We start from the raw sequence: 27439 nt of genomic DNA on the forward strand, positions 1-27439 counted from the left end.
ATGTTATTCGTTGTTGTTATAAACATATATATCCTTGTCTACTGTATCTTATACTAGCATGTCTATGTTTTATAATCATTAGCTGTTCATTGAAACCAATTTAAAAGTATATCATCATAGACAAATTCTATTATTTATGTATTATTATAATATCAAAAAAAAACTATATAAATTTGGAACAACTTCGAACCAGGAATTTCACCATATTAAAGCTTTAAAGTTTGCAACGAACTGAAAGTGAAAATTCAGATTAAAGGTAGCAACAAGAGAGTCAAACGTCGAAAGGCATTTAGAACGGAAGAGGAAAACAATGCGGGAGCTCGTATTTTATTGGAAGGGAAGCAAAAAGCTACATGAAGCTTTTACTGGTATCTTGCGTCGTGCAATATTGAGACGGGAGCGTAGCAGGAAATAATAAGAAAGGAATTTCTGGGAGATATCTTCGCAGCCTCCGATCGTATTAGGGAACGGGTTGCGTGTGGTTGCTTTTGTCGACCTACTCCTACAATATTCTACCTGGCAGGCCAAGAAATGTCAGCCGGCTTGCAATGTACGGGGCACAACCTACAAGGCACAAGGTACAAGGCAAAAGGCACGAGGTATGAGGCTCAACCACGCAACATTCACCTTCTCTAATAGAATTATGAAACTAGTACAATGAAAAACGCTGCTCAACTTTCCAGGAAATTTCGCACTTTTTTCAAAAGTTTTTTATTGAATATAGATATTACTTGATTACCAGATATTGCTTCATGACGCTTAGACAAAAATCAATATTGTATTCTATTATATTATTGTCAATTGTACCGTGTTAAGGTTAATTATTCTGTTATCATAGAATACATATAACTTCCGATGCTCCTCTGCTATTATTATCTCTTATATTCTATTTGTTAATTCATTCACAATGCAATTTTTTTATTCATTTACAATGCAAATGACACGAATCCAATAACATCATAGAAGATAAAATAAAGGTATTCCTTGTGCTATTTTTCTTCCAAATTTATAGGTGACAGAGTCCAAGATAAGGTTAGAGTTTCACGTGTAAAATTTTTAAAAAATGTCAGTCCAAAATAAACATGAAAAATATAAATTTTGAATTAAGATAACTTAAATTAATAAATTGATAAGTAATATTCTACTCAATTACAACTTGAAACTTATACTTTCAAGTTATTTAAAAAAATTGGAACCATTGAAGAAACACGAACTTGTAAACACTGAAGCTCAGCTGACTATCAATTCATCATTCAAGAGTTCTCATAATAGGCTAATAATACCGTGTATTCGAATTTGATTAATGAAGAACCATTATCTCAAAGTGAATAAAAGTGAGGAATGAGGTAATCAGGGATAGAATGAAGGTGGAGTCTGATATAATGATATTTAAAGAAGACAAGAAGTTGATGTGGTATGGTGTGCAAGGAGAGGCAGTGCCAGAGTGGATGGGAATAGTGACAGATTGGAGGCCACTGTGTCGGAGAAGGAGAGGAAGACCAAGAAGGTATTGGAGGGATGAAGTCGATGAGGCGATGTTAATGAGGAATTTGATGGAAGACAGAAAGTACTGTAGAATCCCAAAATATAATATAAAAAAGAATCCAGATATACAGTTCTCAATTCATTTATTGTTTTATCAATTTTCAAAGCTCTATTGATATCTGTTTCTTATCTCCTGAAGAATGAAGCATTCCTGAATGGAAAAATGGGTGTGTATAGATCTTCATATGCGAGTGCATTCATTCTTCGTTCCATCATTTCTGAATCCCTCTTGGAAAAATTACATATGAATTGATGATAATTAACGATTCACTCAACTCTAACTATACCCATGATAAAATAATCGAGTATTACAGACAAGCAGTACGTGGTAAATTGGAAAAAGTGAAAAATGGGTTACTGTGACAGCATCTGGGTTACAAATGGCGACAGGAACATGTCCAGGATATGTTGTCAACTAGTCTTTGAAAATTTCACCTATATCAAGAGCTTTCAAATGATACAAAGTCGAATATCCTTTGGAAGACGATCATCCAGAAGCGACTAGATGTCTGCTGTGGTGCCTCGAAATGCCTCCATTCTACAAGTGAAGAGTAGTGAGATGCCACCTTGGCAATTCCGGCTGAAACGAGTATCTTGGACAGTTATATTGTTGGGCTTGCGAAAAATAGGTGAATGCATGTGACAAGTTATGCCGTTTGAAAGGAAAACGCTCGTTTCTCAGTTGTGTAGTGGGAGGGAAGTGTCATGATAAAGAGTCGGGGCTACAGTAGGAGATGGCGAGGCGAAGAAGAAATAAAATAACAAGGGACGGAGAAGAAGAAGAGCTTAGGTCAGCTTTTATGTGGTAGGGTTTTGTGTGGCGTTGTCACTTAGCAGGATCTTGTGTGTCGTTCTCAACAGGACCTGTCGTATTCAAACATCTCACCTGCTCTATACAGGAGCTGGTGGTTCCTTGGCTGGTGGCTGCTGGCTGGAGGGAGCCCAGCCACTCTCATTCGACTGAGAGGATTATCGATATCGGGAGACTCCAAACGATAATAACTGAAGTGGTTCAGAGCATTGATGAATCGCCATATTTCGTTATTATCAATATTCTGAAATTATATCAATAATATGTTAATACTGTTATCTATTGGAATTCGGCACAGAGACAGAAATGAATTCACAAATTCTACTTTGTGAATTCAGTGAAGAAGACTTGAATTTTGGATTTCAATAAAAAATTATATCATGAATAATAACTAGCATACCATTACACGGTGCCTATTGTAGAATGAAATTATTTGACGTTATCATCATCATTCTATCTACTCATTTTAATTGGTGAATTACTATCAACCAGTTCACGGTCTGATTTTCTTAGTTGATCATTATTTCAATCCTGAAGTCTTGAGAATCCAATGCTAGGTGGAGCCGAAGAATCTGATTGCATTATAATTTTGTGTTAAATATTTTTTGGCACTAAAATTCAAATTGGAACAGATTCATTTTTCATATTCAGATTCATATTCCTTGTATTTTAATGTGAACCCTAGTATGTTGTGATATGTTAAACTCCTGCAAGGCAAGAATACGTTCCAATTCATGACATAGAAATATAGATAGATGAGTTCCTATATTTTCACAGTTCACAATATATATTTAAAAAAGAAAATTTTTCCACCTGGCTCACAAATCATAACGGGATGTTTATTTGAAGTCAACTGAGAAATATTGTCAATATGGGAATATTGTTGGATGAAGAGTATGAATAGAAGGATTGCACATCACACCAGTCTTCCGACAACAAAATTCGAAATGTGAACTAGAAATGATGAATCTTGGGAAGGATTAGTGGACTTGTTCAGATGTGGTGCAGATCACCATTATGATTTAATGGAGCCTGTTACGAAGAGAGAAATGAACGAGTCTAACTATTGATGGTTTAGCGACTACAGTATTATCCATTACGAGGATAGAGATGCCGTGTAGCGATAGGCCTTTACAATGCGGTGGCCATAGAACGATAGATTATGGAGTGGCGTTTGTATTTACTGGACTGCGGCACTTCTCTGGGAAGTCAGTTGTTTCGATGGTGGTGGCCATTGCACAAGCCCATCATCAGGTTTTCAATTTCCAATATTTTTCGGTAGAGCGATTGCTGTGGCGCTCGCTGTTACCCTGCACACTGCGGAAACTGCAGATTAAATCTGTCGTCCGCCAAGCGTGCTGCGCTGCGCTGGCATGTTTAGAGTACTCAGCCAACATCCAGCAGCAACCTGCAGCCAACTAGTGATAGGCCTAACAGCCGCGCTCTCAAATATCGTACGTCCCGCAGATAATTTACGCTCTTCCAACGATTCGCTTCTCACCATCAGTAGCTATAGCTGCTCATTTCTCTATATACAAATGCATATCCACTGAAATAGTAGTGAGGTATGAGTACAGAACCACGTATTCCCTCCAAGAAATCAATATGTATCAATCGTTTTATATACCTGCTCAAGTCTGTGATGTCTGACTTGAGTAGTAATCTGAGAACTGCTATGATGCAGAATATGCTTATCGAGTTCTTATTATATATGCAATGATGGAACTAAGTAATAACTGAAAAGCAAACTCATTAATCTCATTTACTAAAATATGATCTAAGTTCCGGTATGATCTAAGTATCACACAATTTTTTGCATTAAAATCTCCCTCTCTACAGTTAACCGAGTTTATTGTACTTGATAAGCATCTGTATACAACTCACTTTTGATTGATCTATGTCTACTACATAGATATTGAAAATCATACTGAAGTGTATCCATTGGTTGACAATATGCTGCTTGAACATCATGAGAAACAAATTTGGTGAAATTGTTAATAATATTGGAACTGGGAACATTTTAGATGAAGAAAATGATGTTTGTTTTCCTGATATTTGCGTTGGAGTACTGAAGAAACGCAAGGAAAACAAATGTGAATGTTTGAAGGGGGAAGGGGGTGTTTCAGTGAGGAATGGGACTTGGTGCACCGCACGAACGCAAAGTAAAGGAAAATATTAGTTGGTGTAAAGATGTGTGTACGTGGCGGTGTAATTACTTGGCACGTTTGAAGAGGCAACTGCACATTCTAGCCTAACCTATAACAAAGGAGCTTTTGAAGTTCTGTTCAACTTTGCCCATTTGCATGATATGAATTCGGAATTCGCGGGCGCAGCACTTCAAAGCGCGGGTGTTTGGTGGTGGGGGTGGGGTGGAAAGGTTGATGGAATAGGAAGGAGAGGGAGGGATGTTTGGCGGGTCCTTCTGCCGCCACGGCTTGTTTGGCGTGAGTTTCCCCATAATAGAACCGGCAGCTTTCTCTCTCCCGCCCCAATTCTCTCTTTCTCTTGGCAGGTAGTTTTAAAACAAATACTTCAGCCGAATAACAACGGCACCAAACCGAAACGGAAACAAAGTAAGAATGCTCTTTGTACAGTAATAAAATTCGCGCCGTGGCCGACCGTCCACTCACACTTACACACACACACACACACACATACACATGCAGGTGCGCGCACTCCTCTCGAAAGCAACGTCAGTTGGTCGGTCCAGTGTGCTCAAGAAACTAAACTGCCACGAACATTCACCAGAACCAAAGTGTGAAATTCTACAAAATGCCAAGTGTGATGACCAGTATAAGCTGCAATGTTAAAATCTCTGATATATTATCTTGTATGATTAATGTTATCTTTGATATTGGGCTTAACAATGTATTTTTTCAGACATTCATGGAAATTCAAATACATTCTGATCAACATGTATTCACACAATCTTTCTCCCAGGATTGGTCAGCTTCAGAGAAAATTATGAAATGGAATAGGCTATTCCCCATATTGATATTATCATATCATCATATTATTTGTTTCAAGTAATAGTTGAAATACTAGCATTGAAAGAGTACTCATTCTCGATAGAAATGTTCAAATCTGTTAATGGTATATTGTTCCTCATTCTGAAAACAAATGGAAACAATATTAAGCCTTCTAGAATGAAGCAGGTAATGGAAGATTTAATTATTAAACAGCTCACATTCTGCAATCTCTAGAATTAATATTTGAACCATTTTTACTGTTGACAGAGTTACTGATTAATTTTTTAAAAATTGATTGAATTGATAAGAGTAGATTGCAATATCCGGTCTTAGCAGTTCGCGATCCAAATATGTCGCAAACCAAATAATATATTATCCATTTGGACATCCATCAATACATGACCTAGATCTATTAGAGATATTTAAAAGAAAACTCGCACGCCAGTCAAGAGATCGGAAAGTCACAAAAGAACAAAAAAATTTGATACTAGCTCCACTGTCTAAACATAGTATCTGATGTACCGTTATGAGAGCATCAAGGAGTTCCATATACATTATCTATGAATTGAGTCAAAGTTTCCTGAATTCTGAATATGGAAATGACACTTCTATACTTGGCTTGAATGATATCAAGCTGAATGTATCCTGGCTGGATAGCTTGGCAGTAATATTTTCATCATTCGTATTTTGTCGGATTGCTGGAATTCATAATGAGTTTTTTGAAGACTTGACATTTTTCTCTGAAGTTCACAAACTTTGATAATATAACTTCTATAAGTTACACAGAATCAAATGCTACTACCAGATATTGCTTACATATGAGTAGTAGAAAAAATTCTAGAAATAAAACGTTGTTATATCATTGTATTGTAAGCCATTTGATTCTCTTCATATCTTTATGATATATACAAATTATGGTATGTTTTTGAAATTGTTTAAAAGTGAAGAAGAATCAATAGATAATTATTGATTTTAATTAATTCAATAATGACATTTGTCATAAACTTTCGTCTGAAAATATTATTAGTGTAATGAACTTCTCCCATATATTCTGGAAATAGATAATAATAATGATAAATTTACCATTCAAGATCTAATCAAAGGGATGTAAAGGGATAATAAATCAATTAACTGAAAATTAAATTGAATCAATACAACATTGAACTTGACTCTTGAGGAATCACTCAATTTATGAGTTTAGAGAGTAAATAGAGTATGACTGCGAGCTAAAAAGATTGAAGGTTCTAAATCCACCACATTCTTTTACATGTTCATACAACAATTGCTCAAGAATCCAATCATCGCAATTGATAGCTCCAGAGTGCTGCAGGAATAATGCTTGAACTATGCTTTCAAGTATTCCAGCAATAACCTGACTGTGCTAGTTGCATAGACCACTTCTTGCTTTGACAGTGCAGTCTTCTAGTTTATCGTTGTGCCACTCGAAGAGCCCCAGTTTACAGGCGGCCAATTTATTGTCGACTAGTTGAGCTGCAGAGAGCTTTGTGACACCACCAGTGTTATGATCAAGTGCGGCTCTAGTGCAGCTTTGATCGGCTCACAAGAACAGTGCAGAGTGGGAGGATTCTGGTTGCTCTGCTCTGCTCTGCTCTGCTCATTGTCGCCGTCTGCGCTGTGGTAATGAGCTAGTTGCCGATCAGAGAGGTGCCTGTCACCAACCGCAACCGGTGTGTCATGGACAACAATGACGTCACAGTCACAGGTGCCGCCTGCCGCCTGTCTGAGTGGGGTGTCTTGGCGCTGATTGCGTTATGTGCTTAGCGACGACATCATCGATATGATGAGTGACAACATTCATCATCAACTAGGATCTAGAGAGCATCATGAACAAGAGCTACATCATGAGGAGCTATTTTAAGATCAGCTCTGTTATTTTCGTTTCTCAGCTTCAGCTATTCCTCCTTCTTGACGTTCAAATCTCCTCCTCCTCTCTCATCACTCGTAGCCCTAACCCTCCTCTCCCTTTTCCATCACCTCTTCCTCCTCCTCCACTTCTCTTTATTTTCCTCCTCCTTCTCTTCCTCATCCATCATCCTTTTCCCTATTTCCTTCTTCAACTCCTTCTCTACCTCCTCCTCACCATTCTCCTTCTTCTTCATCTTTTCTTTAACCTCATCATCCTACTCGTCCTCCTCCGCCTTCTATGTCTTCTCTCCCTTCTTCTACATACCCTTCCCCTCCTACTTATACTTCATTCTTACCTCACCTTTCTCTTAATACTCCTCGTCCTGATCGTTCCTCTTTCACTCCTTACTATTTTTCTCCTCAAACCTCCTACATGACCTTTTTAAAATTCTTTCAAAATTAACCCTTCTTAACTCTTTTTAAAATTAAAATCTTTATTAGGCGGAGTTAGGACTTTCAAGTCCTCTCTACCACTCAAATTTGAATTGTTTGTATTCCATCCATGTAATAATTTAATCCTTTTTTGTAGTCGCCTTTCACCCTATACATTGGACACCCTATATTTCCCCTGTATCTATCCCTCATACTAACATCTCCACTGTATCACTTTTCATAATTTTCATTCCTTATTTTTACATCCTTTTTCTGATTATATTCCTCCCTCCAACCCATAGAAGCTTTTCTCATTTTTCCTCTCCTCTCAGCCCTTCCACTCTTCCATCCCTCTTGATCCTCTCATATATCTTTCTTTCCCATTTTTCAATCCTGGATTATTGTGAACTATAAAGTCAGCAACATCAGCCGCGGAGTTATATGGTTTAGATTTGAACTATGATAATAGATGAGGCAGAGAGGAGACAGTGATGCTTGCCGCTGCCCTCTGTCGGTGACAAGACGAGTCATAGTCGATTGTCACCTCCTAATGGAGATCAGCGGCTGCAGCTATTTAATGGAGTAGGAAATGAGTAGGACATGACAGGCAGGCAAATACCTACACTGAGCTTCACTTGATCTGTCAGCATTCCTCATGAATAGCATGAATGCGTCTCATACAATCAATGCTGACTGGTTGAAGTTTGTCTTACTATAGTCGCGTTAATTCGGCGACAAACTATTCCCGGCATTCGGCGGGCACAACGCGGCGCGGTCATGGCTCCACTCTTGTAATGCACGTCAAGTCACCTCACTCACCTGATTGATTGACGGTCAACTAGGAAATCGATGCAGGTATCGATAATGTAGGATAATAATGTGTGGGTAATTCATGGAATACGTAGAATAGCCTCGTATGGAGTAACATAATTACTATGAATAGCTTATTACTTATCAACTTAATGAGGTGTTAACGTCGCCCAAACGATATGATACTCCAAGAATATATTCAGTGCCATTTATTCCCACATTTTTGTTGAGAAAATATGTAATATGCTAACTTATTGATGTGATGGTTTTATGGAGTCAAAAAAAATACTACAAGTTGTAAAGTATTTACCTTGGTGACTTCATTATCGTATGAAGGAATGAACTCAGTTCACAACCGTTTTATGAATATCATATTGCAAAATAGAAATCCTCTGAGTAGATTTTTGCCACACTGTCTCTATCAGAGTTCCCAGTGTCGCTCTGGGCCGGCTAAACTCAGTCGGCGACATGGGGTGGGGCAGCAGGGACGGGAGTCTTGGTGGGCGTCCGCAACCACCCTCGTTCGAGTCGGGGGTTGAAACAGGGTTTTGAGTGCTTTGGAGGAAGTTTCCCTCTTTTAGGAAAGAGGGGCCGTGCTTTCGCACTGCCAAACAGGGTGGTCGCGGAAAGAAGGGAACAGGAACCTTGCAGTGTTAGTCGTGAGAAAGGGCTTCGTGTCGGACTAAGTCCTAGTCCTCGGGCACCGGGTGTTTCCCGGGGTCCGGGTTGGTTGCGGGGCCTGGTAAAGCTTTCCTGGCCTCCCAGAGGTCCTCTTGTGATCCCGCACTAGACTAGTGCGCTGCGGCGGCCAGTACTCTAGACTTTCCTAAGTCCTACTGGCCGGGCACTAGCTGTCCTCCCGGGGTCCGGATCGGCCGCGGAGTTGCGGGAAAGGCTTTTCCTGGCCTTCCTAGACGTCCTCTTGCGATCCCGCACTGGACTACTGCGCTGCGGCGGCCAGCACTCTGGACTTTTCTAAGTCCTACTGGCCGGGCACTAGCTGTCCTCCTGGGGTCCGGATCGTCCGCGGAGTTGCGGGAAAGGCTTTTCCTGGCCTTCCTAGACGTCCTCTTGCGATCCCGCACTGGACCAGTGCGCGCGGCGGCCAGCACTCTGGACTTTCCTAATCCTACTGGCCGGGCACTAGCTGTCCTCCTGGGGTCCGGATCGCCCGCGGAGTTGCGGGAAAGGCTTTTCCTGGCCTTCCTAGAGGTCCTCTTGCGATCCCGCACTGGACCAGTGCGCTGCGGCGGCCAGCACTCTGGACTTTCCTAAGTCCTACTGGCCGGGCACTAGCTGTCCTCCTGGGGTCCGGATCGTCCGCGGAGTTGCGGGAAAGGCTTTTCCTGGCCTTCCTAGACGTCTCCTGCGATCCCGCACTGACCAGTGCGCTGCGGCGGCCAGCACTCTGGACTTTCCTAAGTCCTACTGGCCGGGCACTAGCTGTCCTCCTGGGGTCCGGATCGTCCGCGGAGTTGCGGGAAAGGCTTTTCCTGGCCTTCCTAGACGTCCTCTTGCGATCCCGCACTGGACTACTGCGCTGCGGCGGCCAGCACTCTGGACTTTCCTAAGTCCTACTGGCCGGGCACTAGCTGTCCTCCTGGGGTCCGGATCGTCCGCGGAGTTGCGGGAAAGGCCTTTCCACGCCTTCCCAGATGTCCTATCTCGCCTCGATGCCCCACTGGTGGCCTACCAATGGGGAGTCAGGTTTCGACCAAACCTGACGTGTTGTCGTTGGTCGAAACTGGCAACCCGTCGTCCAAACAGGTTAAGTGTCGTTTAAACACTCGCCCAAACGAGTGTAGAGCAGTGGAGTTCACTGTGTGAGAGGCTAATCGACTTTAGCCTCGACACAACTCCCGGTCGCTGAAGAAATCGGAGTTCACTTAGTACTGGTGTACTGTGACGTTGCTAGCTGCTCGCTGCTTCCTTCTACCTCTCTCGACCGCTCGACTTGGCTCTCCGAACTCGACTGCCTCTTGCTGGCCTTTCTCGAGCCTCCCTCAGTGACCGAGAGGGAGGGGAGAGAGGATGCGCAGCAACGTTGAGCGGTAGGCCAGTGGCTGGCTTGAACGTTGACCCCTCAGATTCTATGAAAGATAGCCGAGCGTCGAATAAATGAGCCCTAAATTCAATGCCTTTCTCTAGTTACGATATCATCGTGACACACTGTTACTAAGGGAAGGGGGGGGGAAAGAGAGGGGAGGAGAGGGGGGGGTGAGGATGGAAGGGGTAAACGGCAGACAGAAGGTCCCAAATGCCTGGTACATTCTGCCGGCCTCTCCGCGGTCAACATAGACCGAACATAAATGGGCGCCAGGGGCCTCGCCAACCGGTGGTGATGCGTCGGCACCATCCGAAGAAATGAGCAAGCTACCCGGCCAGATCCTAGGCCTAGCTTCAGAGAAGATCTTGAAGATCGCGCTGTGCTTTCGCACTGCGTTGAGACGCCGTGTTCGCACACTGCGGGGACGCCGTGCTTCCGCACTGCAGAATGAGAGTCGCGGTGCTCTCGCACTGCCAGGAAGGGCGGGTAACACAAAAAAAACGAGGTGAACAACACCTCAGACAGGTTCTGAGAACCTAAATAACATTGCAAGGGAAACGCCGTGCTTCCGCACTGCAATGAGTCGCCGTGCTCTCGCACTGCAAAAAAAGGACGCGGTGCTTGCGCACTGCAAAAGGAACGCCGTGCTTTCGCACTGCCCGGGGCGCCGTGCTTCCGCACTGCCAGGAACGCTATGCTTTCGCATCGCGAAAAGGAAAAGGCCGTGCTCCCGCACTGCAGAGTTGCGTGTTTCCACACTGCCGAGGACGCCGTGCTTCCGCACTGCAGATGAGAGTCGCGGTGCTCTCGCACTGCCAGGAGGGGCGGGTAACACCAAAACGAGATGAACAACACCTCAGACAGGTTCTGAGAACCTAAATAACATTGCAAGGGAAACGCCGTGCTTCCGCACTGCAATGAGTCGCCGTGCTCTCGCACTGCAAAAATAAGGACGCGGTGCTTGCGCACTGCAAAAGGAACGCCGTGCTTTCGCACTGCCCGGGGCGCCGTGCTTCCGCACTGCCAGGAACGCTATGCTTTCGCATCGCGAAAAGGACGCCGTGCTCCCGCACTGCAGAGTTGCCGTGTTTCCACACTGCCGAGGACGCCGTGCTTCCGCACTGCAGATGAGAGTCGGGTGCTCTCGCACTGCCAGGAGGGGCGGGTAACACAAAAAACGAGGTGAACAACACCTCAGACAGGTTCTGGGAACCCAAATAACATTGCAAGGGAAACGCCGTGCTTCCGCACTGCAATGAGTCGCCGTGCTCTCGCACTGCAAAAATAAGGACGCGGTGCTTGCGCACTGCAAAAGGAACGCCGTGCTTTCGCACTGCCCGGGGCGCCGTGCTTCCGCACTGCCAGGAACGCTATGCTTTCGCATCGCGAAAAGGACGCCGTGCTCCCGCACTGCAGAGTTGCCGTGTTCCACACTGCCGAGGACGCCGTGCTTCCGCACTGCAGATGAGAGTCGCGGTGCTCTCGCACTGCCAGGAGGGGCGGGTAACACAAAAAACGAGGTGAACAACACCTCAGACAGGTTCTGGGAACCCAAATAACATTGCAAGGGAAACGCCGTGCTTGCGCACTGCATGTGCCGGGCTTTCGCCCTGCATGGCCGTGTTTTCACACTGCCTTGCTTCGCCGTGCTTGCGCACTGCATGTGCCGGGCTTTTGCCCTGCATGGCCGTGTTTTCACACTGCCTTGCTTCGCCGTGCTTGCGCACTGCATGTGCCGGGCTTTCGCCCTGCATGGCCGTGTTTTCACACTGCCTTGCTATTATTATTATTATTTTTATTGCATCCCAAACATCCGAATAATCAGACTGGGGATAAGTCAAAAAGAGCAACCTAAAGGAGGTTCTCAACACATATCATGATACATTAAAATACTGTAATTATACAATAGTCACATGGAATATTAATAAATATATATATACATATAACTATACTATATATAATACAATACCTATACACATATATTGCTTCGCCGTGCTTGCGCACTGCATGTGCCGGGCTTTCGCCCTGCATGGCCGTGTTTTCACACTGCCTTGCTTCGCCGTGCTCGCGCACTGCATGTGCCGGGCTTTCGCCCTGCATGGCCGTGTTTTCACACTGCCCAACTTCCAGCATCAGACAGCTGGGATGAATCCCCAACACGACCAGGACTCGTCGTGGTCTCAACAATAGTCAGCTGAGACACAGCTCCAATAATTCCAGGAGCTCGTCGAGGAGGTAGACCTCAAGTTGCAGTCCCCATCCTCAAGAAGAAATTGATACACAACATGTACACTTCACAGGAGGCAGAAGTTGATAGAGGCGAATTGGAGTCCAGGGAAATTACCAATGTCAGAGTGATTGATACCCTTTGTTAGTTCAGTGTATCAGCAACTTATTGCTCACAATAAAATATGAGAGATGAATATATGATGAGGAATACTGAATTATATGGTTGACATGAAGCCACTCGTTGTGATGTTACACCACATATTTCGATTTTATATTACAATTAAATGTGGTCGAAATAATAATTCATTTTCGATCTGTTATGAGGATTACAGCCTTCTCACTATATCACCATAATAAAATCGAAACTATAAATTTCAACTCAATATTCCACTTCTCACTGTTCATTTCAATAATGAAATCAATCACATGATTTACTTATGCAAAGTAACCATCCATTGGATATAAATGACAGTGTGTTTATTATAACAGATAACATCTGCTAATTAATTCACAATCCGTGAACATTCATTGCTCAATCTCTCTTTCTCACTCCAAGACTTATTCCACCCCGAAATAAATCTTAATTTACTTTTTCAAAGTAATTATTCACACTAGGTGTGTATAATGACACAACATCTGTTAATTAATCACACTCAGTAAATATTGGATTTTCCGAAAAATAATCACAACAATCAGCACAAAATGTAATAATTGAATGAATTAATGCACCGTCAATAAACTCATGATGGTAGGCTGAGTAAAAATTAGATTCCTCTCGAGACGTGATCTAATTCCAAACTAACAATAGCACGATCTAACACAGACTGACTCAAAACAGTGAATATCTGGAAAAACTAGAATTCACATGAATCTATTTTATAAATTGTTATTGAAAAGGAGAAGTAATTCTCTTCTACAGACTAGAAGCTTGGCGATAGCAGTTAGCCAGTTGAGATAATGTTTATCTTATCTGCACAGCACAAGTAACTTCTCGATCCAACATAGAATTAATTCGAATTGAAATAATAATTATTTTATTCAATTTTAGTAAGTCCTCCGACTTTATTTTCAAGTTAAATATTAGAAAATTTAAATCATAATCTGAAGCTAATAACCCCGATTGTAGTACGTCTCGACTCACAATCACGCAATTCATTCATTCCACATGAATAATTATTGCAACGTAATTCACTTTCATCCCACAGTATAATAACGTCTGTTAATTAACTGCATCGTAACACTTTACACGGATTAAAGCAATTACCACCACTTCATTAATGATTTTAATTATTATAACCATTACCTCATGGTTAAAATATTATAATATTATAATATTATAATACAACAATATCGGTAACATACCGATTAAGAAAATTTAGTCTAGTTGGAATCGACTTTGCTGTTAATTAACTAGTCATAGACTGTAGAAAATTTTCTTGATTATCCTGCTTGGTCACATTTTAATATTGTAAATCAATTTCAATCTGAAATTATTGGGATTGCCTTCAGATCAAAAGAAACGCATTAATTTGTCAATAATAATTTTTTTCCATTTAATTCAGCCATTGCTTTATGACCGATTATATTAATTAAACTGTAATGGTTGAGTTGCCATTTAGTTTAAGTAGAACTCTATTTATGAGAAAAATTAAACGGAAATGTATGCTGTTTTCTTTTAATAAACTATTGACCAATTTCTTTCAATAACAATAATATGTCAGTCTTTTAATATTCTCATTATTTTCGGAATCGTGCTAATGCTATTAATTTTCAAAATTCGGCTAATAAATTCGTGCTAATAATTCTGAATTAATTTTCTTCAATTTCTATACAATTTTGTCTTTGACAACAAAATTTAATGTCCTCATTTTAAATGGGATAATTTATGAATCAAAAATAGCTCTACAGCTGTGATTGATTGAACTCTTATGATATTCACCCCTTCTCGCCTCTTACCTCCTTATTGGCGGCGCGTGACACCTCTCTGGTATCCCATCCTCCGGATAGCAGCGACCCTCTATAGACTCGCTCGGCCTCCTGCTGTCCATCCGCTCGAATTCCGTCCACCTTTTCCGCAACTGCTCATCACCATCCTCTCCTCATCCTGGCAGGTGTGGCTGGAGCTTGTGCCCTTCTCGTGCACAGTAACCCTCTTACCGGCACTCAACATTTCCTCGACCTCATATGGGCCAGAAAATTCCGGCGCTAACTTTGCGGCAAGCTGATTAGCACCTGAGGACAGGTGACACTCCTTCCTGTGACTAGCTGTCCAGAGTTCACCTTCCTTGTCCTCCTTTTCCAATTATAATACCTGTTGGCATTATAATTCTTGTCTCCATATCCGAAACTACTTTGAGTGTAGTTTCCAGCACCGGCAGTCTTCTAGACTGCACTGCTCGACGATTATCTCCAGCTCCTTGCTGAAAATTATCCTCCATCTTCCGCCTCCGGTACAGCTTTCCGGACAGTTGTACCTCCAGTGCCCAGCTCGTTTACAGTGCCAGCAAATGAACTTTCCACGGGCTGGAGAAATTTTCTGAGAAAGAAATTCCTCTTTTCTAGTATCCACACGGCTCCTACGTGTTTCTGGACTTGAGGAAATTTCTTCTTCTCCTGCTTCTTCACAGGAATAAATACAGGTGGCTTCCTTGACCTCCCTATGTCAGGCTGGGTTTTAAAGTAGCCAGCCTCAGGTTGACAGCTCCTTTTTCCACTTTTGGAGTGGAAATATCGTCTCCAATGTGCTCTTTGACGAGAGATGAGGATCCCATTCCACTGACCGGGAATAGGGGTCCATTTCACCCGGGCTCACGGAGAAACTCCATACCAAGCAGAATATCTGGAGAAAGCCCATCCATTATTGTGAGTGTTGTTGATAGGGATATTCTGCCGATTTTCAGGTTGGTTATAACACCACCTCGCAGACGTGCAGCCGTTCCGTTAGCCATAACAGCGCCGCGCTGCACGGCTCTCGTTCCACTGCTTCCAAACTATAAAAGCTTTAGAGCTTATATAGTTGGACTCTGCTCCGGTGTCGAGAAGAGCACTATACTGTCTGTCTCCTATTTTCACTATAGTGAAAAGACGGTTGTCATCCTGGAGCTCCGGCTCTAGCTGGATTTGAAGCCTCGTTTTAACCCCAGCTGTTCATCAGAAGTCTTCTTCTGCTCTCTCTCACAGGAACAATTTGGTCGTGGCTTCCCGCACTTTGAGCAGAGTGAAACCTCCGGACACTCTGATCTCCAGTGTCCCACCTTCTTGCACTGCCAACACAAGGGCCTTCTGGTAGGCTGTTCACTCCGGCGCTGTGTAGTAGTCGTCTCCTGTCGAGGCTTGGTCTGCTTCCTCACCTCCTCCTGCTTCACAGCTCGTTGTCTCTGTTGAGCACTCTTCTCCTCGAATTTAATTCGTTCATATTGCCTCGCTAAGTGTAGCAAGTTGTCGGTGGTGTACACTTCAGCCTCCCTGATGTAGCTTGTAGCGTGGTAAAAGATTTTTGTACAATCTCTGTACCTGGCTACTCTCTGAAAAACCACCTCTTCTCCTCATCAGCGTTAGCAGCTCCTCAACATAGTCGTCTATGAGCTCGCCTTCTTTCTGCCGCCTGTCGAGAATTTTTTCATCTCAAGATCCTCCACATAAGTAGGTGGATAGTAACGAGACCGAAAGTCTCTCAGGAAATCGTCCCAGTGTCTCCACTGTTCTCTCCTATTCCTCATCCATAAGGAACATTTCCCCGCTAACATTTCAGGTAGCGCTGGAAATAACTGTCTGCCAGACAAGCCATATGCTTGTTGCAGCTCCTCGAGCCGCTCCATAAAACTTGGAGCATCTCCACTCCCATCATATGAGAGCCGCCACCCTCGAACCTTGTCACACGGCACCGGGTCCATACAGGATGTAGCAGGCACCGCTGACCTGGTAGGTGACCTCAACACATGCCTAGGCATGTTATTATGCCTCTCCGGCATCTCCGGCTCACTAGCGCAGGCTCTGCCTCCTCGCTAACTGGTGCTGGCCTTCGCGCTCTTGACGAAGCGCCTCCTCCCCATTATCCAGAATGGGGAGCATCGCAACAATCCGCTGTCGTTGCTCCAGTAGAGCCCTCTCAGGCTCGTACTTGTGCTATCTGTCAGCACTGAGTCGAGTAGTAGATCAATCAAGCCCTGATCGTGCACTCTGTACACCCAGGAGTTGCTGGAGTCTCCATCAAACTCTGGAGACGTCTCTTGGGTATTTCTTCCAGTCTGGAACATGCAGTGGCCTCCGCGACTGGTGGCCACAAAGCTGCAGCTCCTTCCTCTTCCTGACCTGTGCCAGCTCCACCACCGATCTGTTTGACCGGCGGCCTCCACCATTGTCCTCCGGTGGTTTTCGACAAGAGCTCTCCTGAGCTCTGCCATGGTACCTGTTGTAGGTAGCCCTGCTGATGTGCTGCTAGATCCACTGCTTCATTCCGGTGGAGTTTGTAAATCCAGGACACTCCTGGATCGCTGCTATCCTCTCGCGCCTCCTGGTCTTCTCCGGCGCGATTACATTTCTCTCTGCACTCATTGCTGCTTTTCTCCTCCTGCCTTGGGCCCCCGTTGGGCGCCAATCTTCTGAGTAGATTTTTGCCCACACCTGTCTCTATCAGAGTTCCCAGTGTCGCTCTGGGCCGGCTAAACTCAGTCGGCGACTGGGGAGGGCCGCGGCAGGGGACGGGAGTCTTGGTGGGGCGTCCGTCAACCACCCTCGCTCGGGTTGGGGGTTGAAACAGGGTTTTGAGTGCTTTGGAGGAATGTTTCCCTCTTTTAGGAAAGAGGGGCCGTGCTTTCGCACTGCCAAACAGGGTTGGTCGCGGAAAGAAGGGAACAGGAACCTTGCAGTGTTAGTCGTGAGAAAGGGCTTCGTGTCGGGACTAAGTCCTAGTCCTCGGGCACCGGGTGTCTTCCCGGGGTCCGGGTTGGTTGCGGGGCCCTGGTAAAGGCTTTCCCTGGCCTTCCCAGAGGTCCTCTTGTGATCCCGCACTAGACTAGTGCGCTGCGGCGGCCAGTACTCTAGACTTTCCTAAGTCCTACTGGCCGGGCACTAGCTGTCCTCCCGGGGTCCGGATCGGCCGCGGAGTTGCGGGAAGGCTTTTCCTGGCCTTCCTAGACGTCCTCTTGCGATCCCGCACTGGACTACTGCGCTGCGGCGGCCAGCACTCTGGACTTTTCTAAGTCCTACTGGCCGGGCACTAGCTGTCCTCCTGGGGTCCGGATCGTCCGCGGAGTTGCGGGAAAGGCTTTTCCTGGCCTTCCTAGACGTCCTCTTGCGATCCCGCACTGGACCAGTGCGCTGCGGCGGCCAGCACTCTGGACTTTCCTAAGTCCTACTGGCCGGGCACTAGCTGTCCTCCTGGGGTCCGGATCGCCCGCGGAGTTGCGGGAAAGGCTTTTCCTGGCCTTCCTAGACGTCCTCTTGCGATCCGCACTGGACCAGTGCGCTGCGGCGGCCAGCACTCTGGACTTTCCTAAGTCCTACTGGCCGGGCACTAGCTGTCCTCCTGGGGTCCGGATCGTCCGCGGAGTTGCGGGAAAGGCTTTTCCTGGCCTTCCTAGACGTCCTCCTGCGATCCCGCACTGGACCAGTGCGCTGCGGCGGCCAGCACTCTGGACTTTCCTAAGTCCTACTGGCCGGGCACTAGCTGTCCTCCTGGGGTCCGGATCGTCCGCGGAGTTGCGGGAAAGGCTTTTCCTGGCTTCCTAGACGTCCTCTTGCGATCCCGCACTGGACTACTGCGCTGCGGCGGCCAGCACTCTGGACTTTCCTAAGTCCTACTGGCCGGGCACTAGCTGTCCTCCTGGGGTCCGGATCGTCCGCGGAGTTGCGGGAAAGGCCTTTCCACGCCTTCCCAGATGTCCTATCTCGCCTCGATGCCCCACTGGTGGCCTACCAATGGGGAGTCAGGTTTCGACCAAACCTGACGTGTTGTCGTTGGTCGAAACTGGCAACCCGTCGTCCAAACAGGTTAAGTGTCGTTTAACACTCGCCCAAACGAGTGTAGAGCAGTGGAGTTCACTGTGTGAGAGGCTAATCGACTTTAGCCTCGACACAACTCCCGGTCGCTGAAGAAATCGGAGTTCACTTAGTACTGGTGTACTGTGACGTTGCTAGCTGCTCGCTGCTCCTTCTCACCTCTCTCGACCGCTCGACTTGGCTCTCCGAACTCGACTGCCTCTTGCTGGCCTTTCTCGAGCCTCCCTCAGTGACCGAGAGGAGGGGAGAGAGGATGCGCAGCAACGTTGAGCGGTAGGCCAGTGGCTGGCTTGAACGTTGACCCCTCAGATTCTATGAAAGATAGCCGAGCGTCGAATAAATGAGCCCTAAATTCAATGCCTTTCTCTAGTTACGATATACATCGTGACAATACAGTATATCAAGTAACCCCTTATTTTGATCACCTAATTGGGTCACCATAGCTTTCACAGTGATTGCCTTTATGTAGTAGGCATTAAAAGGTGATGTGACAATATTCTAATCAAGTTGAAAAGGTTGACAACAAGATCTTGGTGGTGAAGCCCACATAGGTATGCGACTTGTGCGTGTTAAATTGAAGAGATAAGAAGAAATTATAGTTCAGTTGAGCTGGGCTTACACCAAAGTTATTAACAAAATGTTGATAACTTAATCCTTATAGATTCTATATAGAGTAATTCTATTTTATAGAGTAAAAATCAGATTATAGAATTATTCATCATAAATCAGCTGACAAGTGATTACACAGATGTGTGGAGAAGCCAGTCTATTACTGTATTTGTAAAAGGTCTATAGTTTCAATCAAAGACATTAAAGAGGTATGCATCTTTAAGCTGGGTTTAACCAAAGTTATTAACAAAATGTTGATAACTTAATCCTTATAGATTCTATTAGATTGAACGGAACTTGACAAACACATATGTTCATCATGTGTATGATAAGTTATGTTCAATCTAATAGAATCTATAAGGATTGAGGTATAAACATTTTGCTATTAACTTTGGTGTAAACGCAGCTTTACCAATTTGAGTATATACTAGCAGGTAACCGTATCCAGCAAGGGTCTAAATACGAACTTGACAAGCTGAAACCTTGACCTACTGAAATCTTGAAGAATTCAAAATAGGTCTATAACCATCCTCGGTAAATTAAGAATCTATATGCTAAATTTCAAGTTAATGAGTTGAGTAGTTGAGACGTGATGATGCGTCATTCCTGAATTCCCTATCCCCTACGTGTATACGCAAATTCTTTCCTCTATTATAGTATAGATTTCAATTGGGTTGAAGAGGTTGGCAAACGTATTCGGTGATGATGCCCACTTTAGGTTAAGACTTGTGCAAGAGTGATGAGAGAGAAAAGATGATAGTTTAGTTACCAATCTTAATACTCTATATCTGTCTAGGTTTCTTGAAAGAGATTTCAGTGTCAAAAAACTGAACCTAATATTCGAAATTTTAATAACATTTTTGTAATTCTAGGCACTATATTATAATCAAATTTCATGTTACCTATTAAATTCTAAATTTTGGTTTGTATATTTCTGGACTCGGAATTTGATTCAAAGTGAAGCAACATAACCTGCCTTTTAGACATTGGCTTACTACTATCAAAATTCGGAATGGGAGCCGTTTTTGGCTAGGCATGTTGATCCTTTTCTAATCTATAATCTATAATTCATTTATTGTATAAAATACTATAATCATAATACAATATTATGACATTGGAGGAAAACTAGGCTGAGCATGTACTATTTCTCTCCAAAAATTTTGATAAAATTATAATGTTGTCCAAAAGATAAGGTTATGTAATCACACACTGCTTCGTCACTTGATTTTCTGTCCAGGAATGATGATTTAAAATTTTGAAGGTTGATTTTATACTCTAAAATGAATCACAGAATGTGTCACAATAAATTAAAAACTTTAGAAATATTGCACTTATTTAAAAAAAATTAATACAAAATCAAAACCCTACTCACTATTATTTGATATTCACAGCTAATAATAATGAATAATCATGTATTCGATGTGCGTATTGTAATAAATTATGTAAAAATAAATACCTACTTTTATTCCTTTGTAGCTTTGCAAGAATATTTTATTTCTCTACTTCTGTAATATTATTCTTTAGATTTTTTTAGCAGAAGCAGATTCAAAAAAATGATAAATAATTCTCTCTCTGTTTTTTCAGGATGTGAATTCAACCCAAATCTTTGCATGAAGGATATAGAATACTGCTATGACGGTAAGTAACTTATAACTCTCAACTGAAAAGTGAATTCGTAAGGTTTTTAAAGGTGGGGAGTCTCTTAAGGGAAGGTTCCACCTCGCCTGAATATATCATTTTTAATTATTATTAAACGAAACTCCAAATTGAATGCTGTAATTCACCCCGAAAACTTCTGCTACTGCAAAGTGCAAATATTGACAACAGGGTTGATGGAAATTCGATGAGCGCTACTATTCAAAAATTATTTGTTAGCCCAGGAATATCATTTATCCGTCAATGAGCCTTACGACTGTCATACTTCAGCCGGGACTGACAATCAGCACAATGGGCACATCAAGCCCATCCGATAACTCGGGAGTGACCTGGTCAAAAACTCATAACTTATAACTCATAACTCAACCCTTAAGCTGCGTACACATATACGCGCTTATAACCCGCACCGAGCACGCTCCGCCCTCGTGCCGCCTTCGTTCCTCCATCGTACCGCAGTCGCTCCGCCCCCGCTCTGCAGTCGTGAACGTTACGGAAGATGTTAGATCTTCTCGCGTTCCCCGGTCGAACCACTGTTGCTCGCCGGTCGATCATCAATCGCTCTGCTGGAGTGACGTTCGGTGCGGAGCAGAGCGACAGTCTGTAGGCACCTTTAAACTACCAAATAGGGTCTATGAAGCTTGTCCCATCAAATACAAAATAACGAATTTTACCATTGGGATGATATGCCCCAATACCAAAAACACGATAAAATGAATAAAATTTAGTAAATAGCTTTGCAATTTTAATTTCACATGTTATTATTGACATAATATGAAGTTATTTACTTACTTCAACTCGAAATGACACTGCAAATCAAATTAGAACAGCTTCATTCAGCACAAAACCAGCATCTGACACATGCATGCATGAGAGCATATAACCACAATATAACCTCAATTCACAACAATATGGCGATCAGATAGTTTCTAAACAGCTGATGTATTTTACCAAAGACCTTAGAGAGACCTTAAAGATCTTTAAGGTCTTTGCATTTTACAGAATAGACCCTAGACTACCGCTGGGATTAATTACTGTGTGGTTTAGATAATCTATTCACCCACTGGGATTCGATGAACTTCTATTGGGACATATTGTCCCAGTTGTAGTCTGAGGTTGGTCATTTCTGCTGGGACATAATATTGTCCCGTTTGTAGTCTAAGGGTTAACGGTGAGTTGTTACTGTTAGTAACTTATCCATCTATTCAAAACAATTTAGTCTCCACAACGTTTGCTTTCAATTTGACCGAGTGTTGAATAAAAACATCTTGATATATTTTCAGAGCCAGTGAATTACTTGAAAAAAATGGGAATTTGTATATATTTTTTAAATATAATTTAAGAATATCAACTGAGAAAACAAAAATTATGGCATTCAGAGGCAAATATCCAGTCAGATCGAAAATTGTTATTAATAATACAGTGTTGGAACAAGTTTCTCAATATACATATCTAGGAAGTGACATAGTTACAAAGATGAATTAGATATTGAGAAGAAAATAGGAAAGTTCCAAATGATATGTGGAAATATCTGCAGGACTTTGGGTAAAAAAGCTAGAACAGATACAATTATGAAATTTTATAAGGTAATGGCCGCTCCAGTCCTCCTCTATGGTAGTGAATCATGGGTTACAACGAAGCCACTTGAAAGTAGAGTGCAGGCAGCCGAGATGAGATTTCTCCGAAGAACCAAGGGATGTGACAGAAGAGATCATTTCAGGAATGAAGATATTAGGAAAGAATTGAAAATCTGCAGCATGAATGAAAGAGTTACGGAGAATCGGCATCAATGGAGGGAGCATGTTCAAAGAATGTCAGCTGAAAGAATACCATTTAAAGTCTATAATTATCAGCCAGTAGGCAAAAGAGATGTTGGCAGACCACGCAAGCGGTGGCAATAATAGGATTTTTTATGTTTATTTGAATAATTGGCTAGATGTGAGTCGGAACAGGTTAAAGCCTAATCCATGTTTGTAAGAAGAAGAAGAAGAAGAAGAAGAAGAAGAAGAAGAAGAAGAAGAAGAAGAAGAAGAAGAAGAGAAGAAGAAGAAGAAGAAGAATGTGAAATACTAGTTCAGGATGTTACACCATTATCAAACGCTAGTAAACTGAAAGCTTCAATTTTGAGCAGCAGAATATAATCATGTGTGGGTGAGGCCCTGCGATTGGCCATTAGCTGTTGAGCGATGAATGTTGAGCTTGACTGTCATTGGTCAACAGCTTATAGCCAATCGTAGGACTTCACCCTTCACCAATACTGCATACTCAGAAACTCAATGTTTAAGCTTTTAGTCTTAATTTTATTTATTTATTTATTCCAGAAACATACAAGTTTCACGTGGACTTTTTGAAACACTAAGGGCCGTTTGCAAAGTGTAAGTTTAAGCTAAATCTTAAACCAAATCTGGATTTTTTTTTGGTTTAAACTAAAATTCCGTTTGCACAGTATCAGTTTAAACTCTGTATTGAGTTTAAACTCTGGGAAAGTTCAAACCTCCAAAGCAGGAGGTTTAATCCAAATATTTTGGATTAACTTAACATCTGTAAAGATTTGATGGGAAAACAGCTGATAGTAAATTATTTTTCGCCCCACTTGGATGTAATGAGCTGGTTTTCGTGCGTCATATGGAGGCCGAAAATGATTGTTTTCTCACCAGGCCGGTAAAAGTTTTACGGCCCTAGGGCTGTAAAATAACCTTGAAGTCAGCTGATTCTGATTTGACGTGAACGTGTTTACAAAATGGTTTATGAAACGGAATCAGTTTATGCTTTTAGTATTGAAAAAGTATTCTGCAATAAGATACTATCATTTTATTTGGATGAATAAAATGCTGATAAGATATATATTATAAACTATTCAAATGACGTTGACTTCGGAAGTTTAGGTTAGAAGTTCTATCCTACTCTGAAAATCGAATTTGAATAGTTTATAATATATATCTTATGAGCATTTTATTCATCCAAATAAACAAGCATTGTTGACGTTGACATTCAGATTGGCCAAATTTCAAATGTGCTAAAACAGCTGATCAAAAACTTTTCATTATTTGTGTTCATTGTTCAAGAATCAAAACATTTATAATAATACCATCTTATTGTCATTTGGAAGAATAAAAAGTATAAACTCAACCTCTTACGTAATTGAACATAATCTTTAAGGTTATTTAGACAAATCAGAATAAAAAGTAAAAATACTTGGACAATTTCCGGATATTCAGATTACCTCAGATTTGCTAGAGCTATGACCTTCCTGTTTTGCTTTCGGAAGTGCCTAATAAACAATTATTCTCATATTTATATCGTTTATTTTTCTGTGTGGAGAAAATAAACGTTCTCACCATGGGCAAAAATGGTTTTCCGGCTCTCAATCTTTTCTAGTCCTCGGCCCACGGCCTCGGACTTGAAACCCGATTTCGAGCCAGAAAAGTCTCATTTTCGGCCCTAGGTGTGAAATATACTATTTCGACGGTTGTTTGTATTGCTCATGTAGACAATAATAAATAATTATTTCGGTTATAGCATAGAGAAACGATAGCATGATTACGCTATTGTTTCTCTATGGTTATAGTGAATCATTATTTGAATGTACAAATAATTATAATGGAGGAATTGATAGAAACTTTCAATGCGATTAATAAAGATGACTGCGAAGAAATTTTGAAACTGAGAAAAATTTGACAAAAAATAAATAGTTTAAATTTCTGGGATGATAGAGAATTTTTTCAACGGTTTTGTTTGAGTAAAGCAACTGCCAATTTAGTATTTGATTGAATAAACCACTTGATAGAAAAAAGACAATTTTTAACAGTGGTCTTTGATTAGAAAACATATCTTAAATAACACATAACTAAGATATTTTGCTTTCGAGGGATTTCTAATAAACGAGGAAGACCGTAGTAGATTCAAGCGTAACAAAATAACTTTTTTATCTTACATTCGAAATAGTTATTTGTGCAACTAGTGCGCAAAGTGACAGTTTGCTGCACCGAAAGAAAAGAGCCGTAGGCGAGGGCGGAATGGTTTCTTGAGTGCAGCAGAGGAACTTTGCGCACGTATTTCACATTAAGTTTTTCCTACAGTTACCATTGAATATGAAAAGTGGGTAATTATGGGTAAAATTGCCTGAAATCCATCAAATGTACATCTGTGTAATTTTATTATTAATAAATAAAATAGAATGTAGTATGTGTGTTTGAATGGCGGGGCGGCTGTCACTCATGTCGCTGTCATCCACTGTTGTCCACCACTTCAAGATTCTTATAACGTGCACCACAGTCACAGTTACCAACTTAATTTTGATTTTGCTGCACTGGTGCTCCATATAACCTACTAACTATTTTGCGTTGTCATGTTGCAAATCTGGAGTGCAGGAAAAATTTTTCCCGCACTAGAGCGGAAAAGTGATTCTTTTCGTTCTGTAAGCCCCCCCCCCCCAAGTATCCCGTCTTTAATTGTTAATCCCGGGTTCCACCCCTCCTTGAGCGATCGCCTAACGCCGGTTACACATTGGGCGGTTTCTGCCGGGGCGGTAATTTCGCCGTCGCCGCCGTTCGAGCAGTAGTCTATGGACTTGAATGGAAGCTTACACACTGGGCGGCAGAAACGCCGCGCGGCTATATTGCCGTTGGCGGCAGCTGTGCAGCCGTCCACTGCCACTGCGGCTGGCGGTGTTTTGCTGCTCTTGTCTACGCAGTGGCGTACGTGACCAAATGGGCGTTAACACATTTGGCGGTTGTCTACCGTCGCCGCTGATCAGTCGTCTTTCCCAGTTGCTCCAAGTCAGAGGTCTTTGAAAATCAGCCTTTTAATTTGTGTCTTGTTGTAAAGTTTGTAAGTTGTTTATAACATTTATTTATTGTTTTAAGTGTTTGTGGTTGACGAGTGTGAAAAAATGAGTAAGTTAATGGAAAATGAGTTGTTAATATCATTTGTAGAACAGAGGCCAGTTTTTTGGGACAAAACCTTCGACATATTTAAGGATCGAGATGCAACAAGGAATGCGTGGAAGGAAGTGTGTATGGTGATTAGGGGGATTTTGAAACTCTGGATGACAAGAAAAAACTGTAATATGTTGTATATCGCTGTCGATTTAATAAAAACGTTCATTTCAATGAATCCAAGCAAGGCGATTTCTCTGCTGTCTTCTTTTCCTTCGACGGCACAACAAAAGTGGTAAAAGTTGTTGCCTTTCCATTTTAAGTTAACACTTAATATATATACTTTTGAAAAATGTGCAAAATACAATTAACTGAACACTCATGAAACAGTGAAGTCACAACACATTTGCGATGAAGAACTACAACAATTATTTTGGCTACTGATCATACGTGGCGGTAATTTTGCCGCTCGATGTTTGGCGGTATTTTTTCCGCTGAATGTGTAAGCTTGACTTTTTTTCGAGGCTGCGACGGCAGTTTCGCCGCCGCGGCAGAAACCGCCCAGTGTGTAACCAGCGTTACTATTGTGTCTCCGCTGTGATGCGACACCACAGAGTCTCAGTAAACTCTAAAAAATTATGTTTAACACTATTTATTGACATTTAAACAAATATTTGACAATTATAAATATTGGGGAACAGTAAAGTCCAGTCAATATAGACATAAAAATGGGGGTTTGCTTGCAATTTATATCGTAGTTCTGATTTTTTAACATTTTATTTGGATACATGAGAGAGGTTCAGAACCAAATTCTTCATGTAAAATTCCCTTGTGCTAATACAGTGGCCCAAAAAGTTCGTATTTTAGGTTCATTTTCCAGTTTTCAGCTATTTCCGGCAAAATCAGTGATCAGACAGAAAAATTTGCTCTTGCCTTTTTTAAGATCATAAAATTCTGAATGAAATGAGATCATTCGGAACTCTCTATCTCCAATGAGTACTGAGCTATGATTTTTCAAATATGAGTGATATTTTAAGGAAAAAAATCAATTTTGATCATATTTAGTATTTGATCAACAATATATCCCGATTACAATCTAGATGTAAAATTCAAAATACCTCTGGGCATTTTTAGCTTCAACCATCATCACCATCTATATTGTCCTCACAGTGATATTTCGCACAATGATATAAGCTCATGAGATCATGTTCTATGAGAATCAACCGTTAGTTGCACTTAATTTCAGTATTTCCTAGTGGAGAGACGCGCGAGGACACGATCAAGGATCGCTTAAGGATCAAGCTATCAAAATGAAAAAGTTTTCTTTTTTCAATCATTACTTTCTGAGACATGAGCGCCTAAAGTTTAAAATTTTGGGACAGAACATTTCAAATTCGGTACGAGATGAATCCATACAATTCAAAGGATAAATTCTTCATGGTATTTTTGATTTAATAAAACATAAATTTTCTGAAAATATCAATTTTTGAGAAAGTTTTTCAATTTACTAAAAATGACCAAAAATAGTGTTAAGTTGATTTTTTTTTTGTAAATTGAATAACTTTTTCAAAAATTGATATTTTCAGAAAAT

The 27439-nt window shown here is 42.0% G+C and overlaps 1 protein-coding gene across 1 annotated transcript in view; it reads left to right on the plus strand.

The window, feature by feature from the left end:
• Positions 1 to 27439, plus strand: part of LOC111044754 — a 114891-nt gene that overhangs the window by 6077 nt on the left and 81375 nt on the right. The window contains exon 2 of the mRNA XM_039441153.1: positions 20903 to 20956. Within this exon, the coding sequence (XP_039297087.1) occupies positions 20929 to 20956 (28 nt within the window). The 5' untranslated portion in view covers positions 20903 to 20928. The remainder of the gene's footprint in view (positions 1 to 20902; positions 20957 to 27439) is intronic.

This window comes from Nilaparvata lugens, chromosome 14, assembly GCF_014356525.2.
Source record: "Nilaparvata lugens isolate BPH chromosome 14, ASM1435652v1, whole genome shotgun sequence".
NCBI classification, from domain to species: Eukaryota; Metazoa; Arthropoda; class Insecta; order Hemiptera; family Delphacidae; genus Nilaparvata; species Nilaparvata lugens.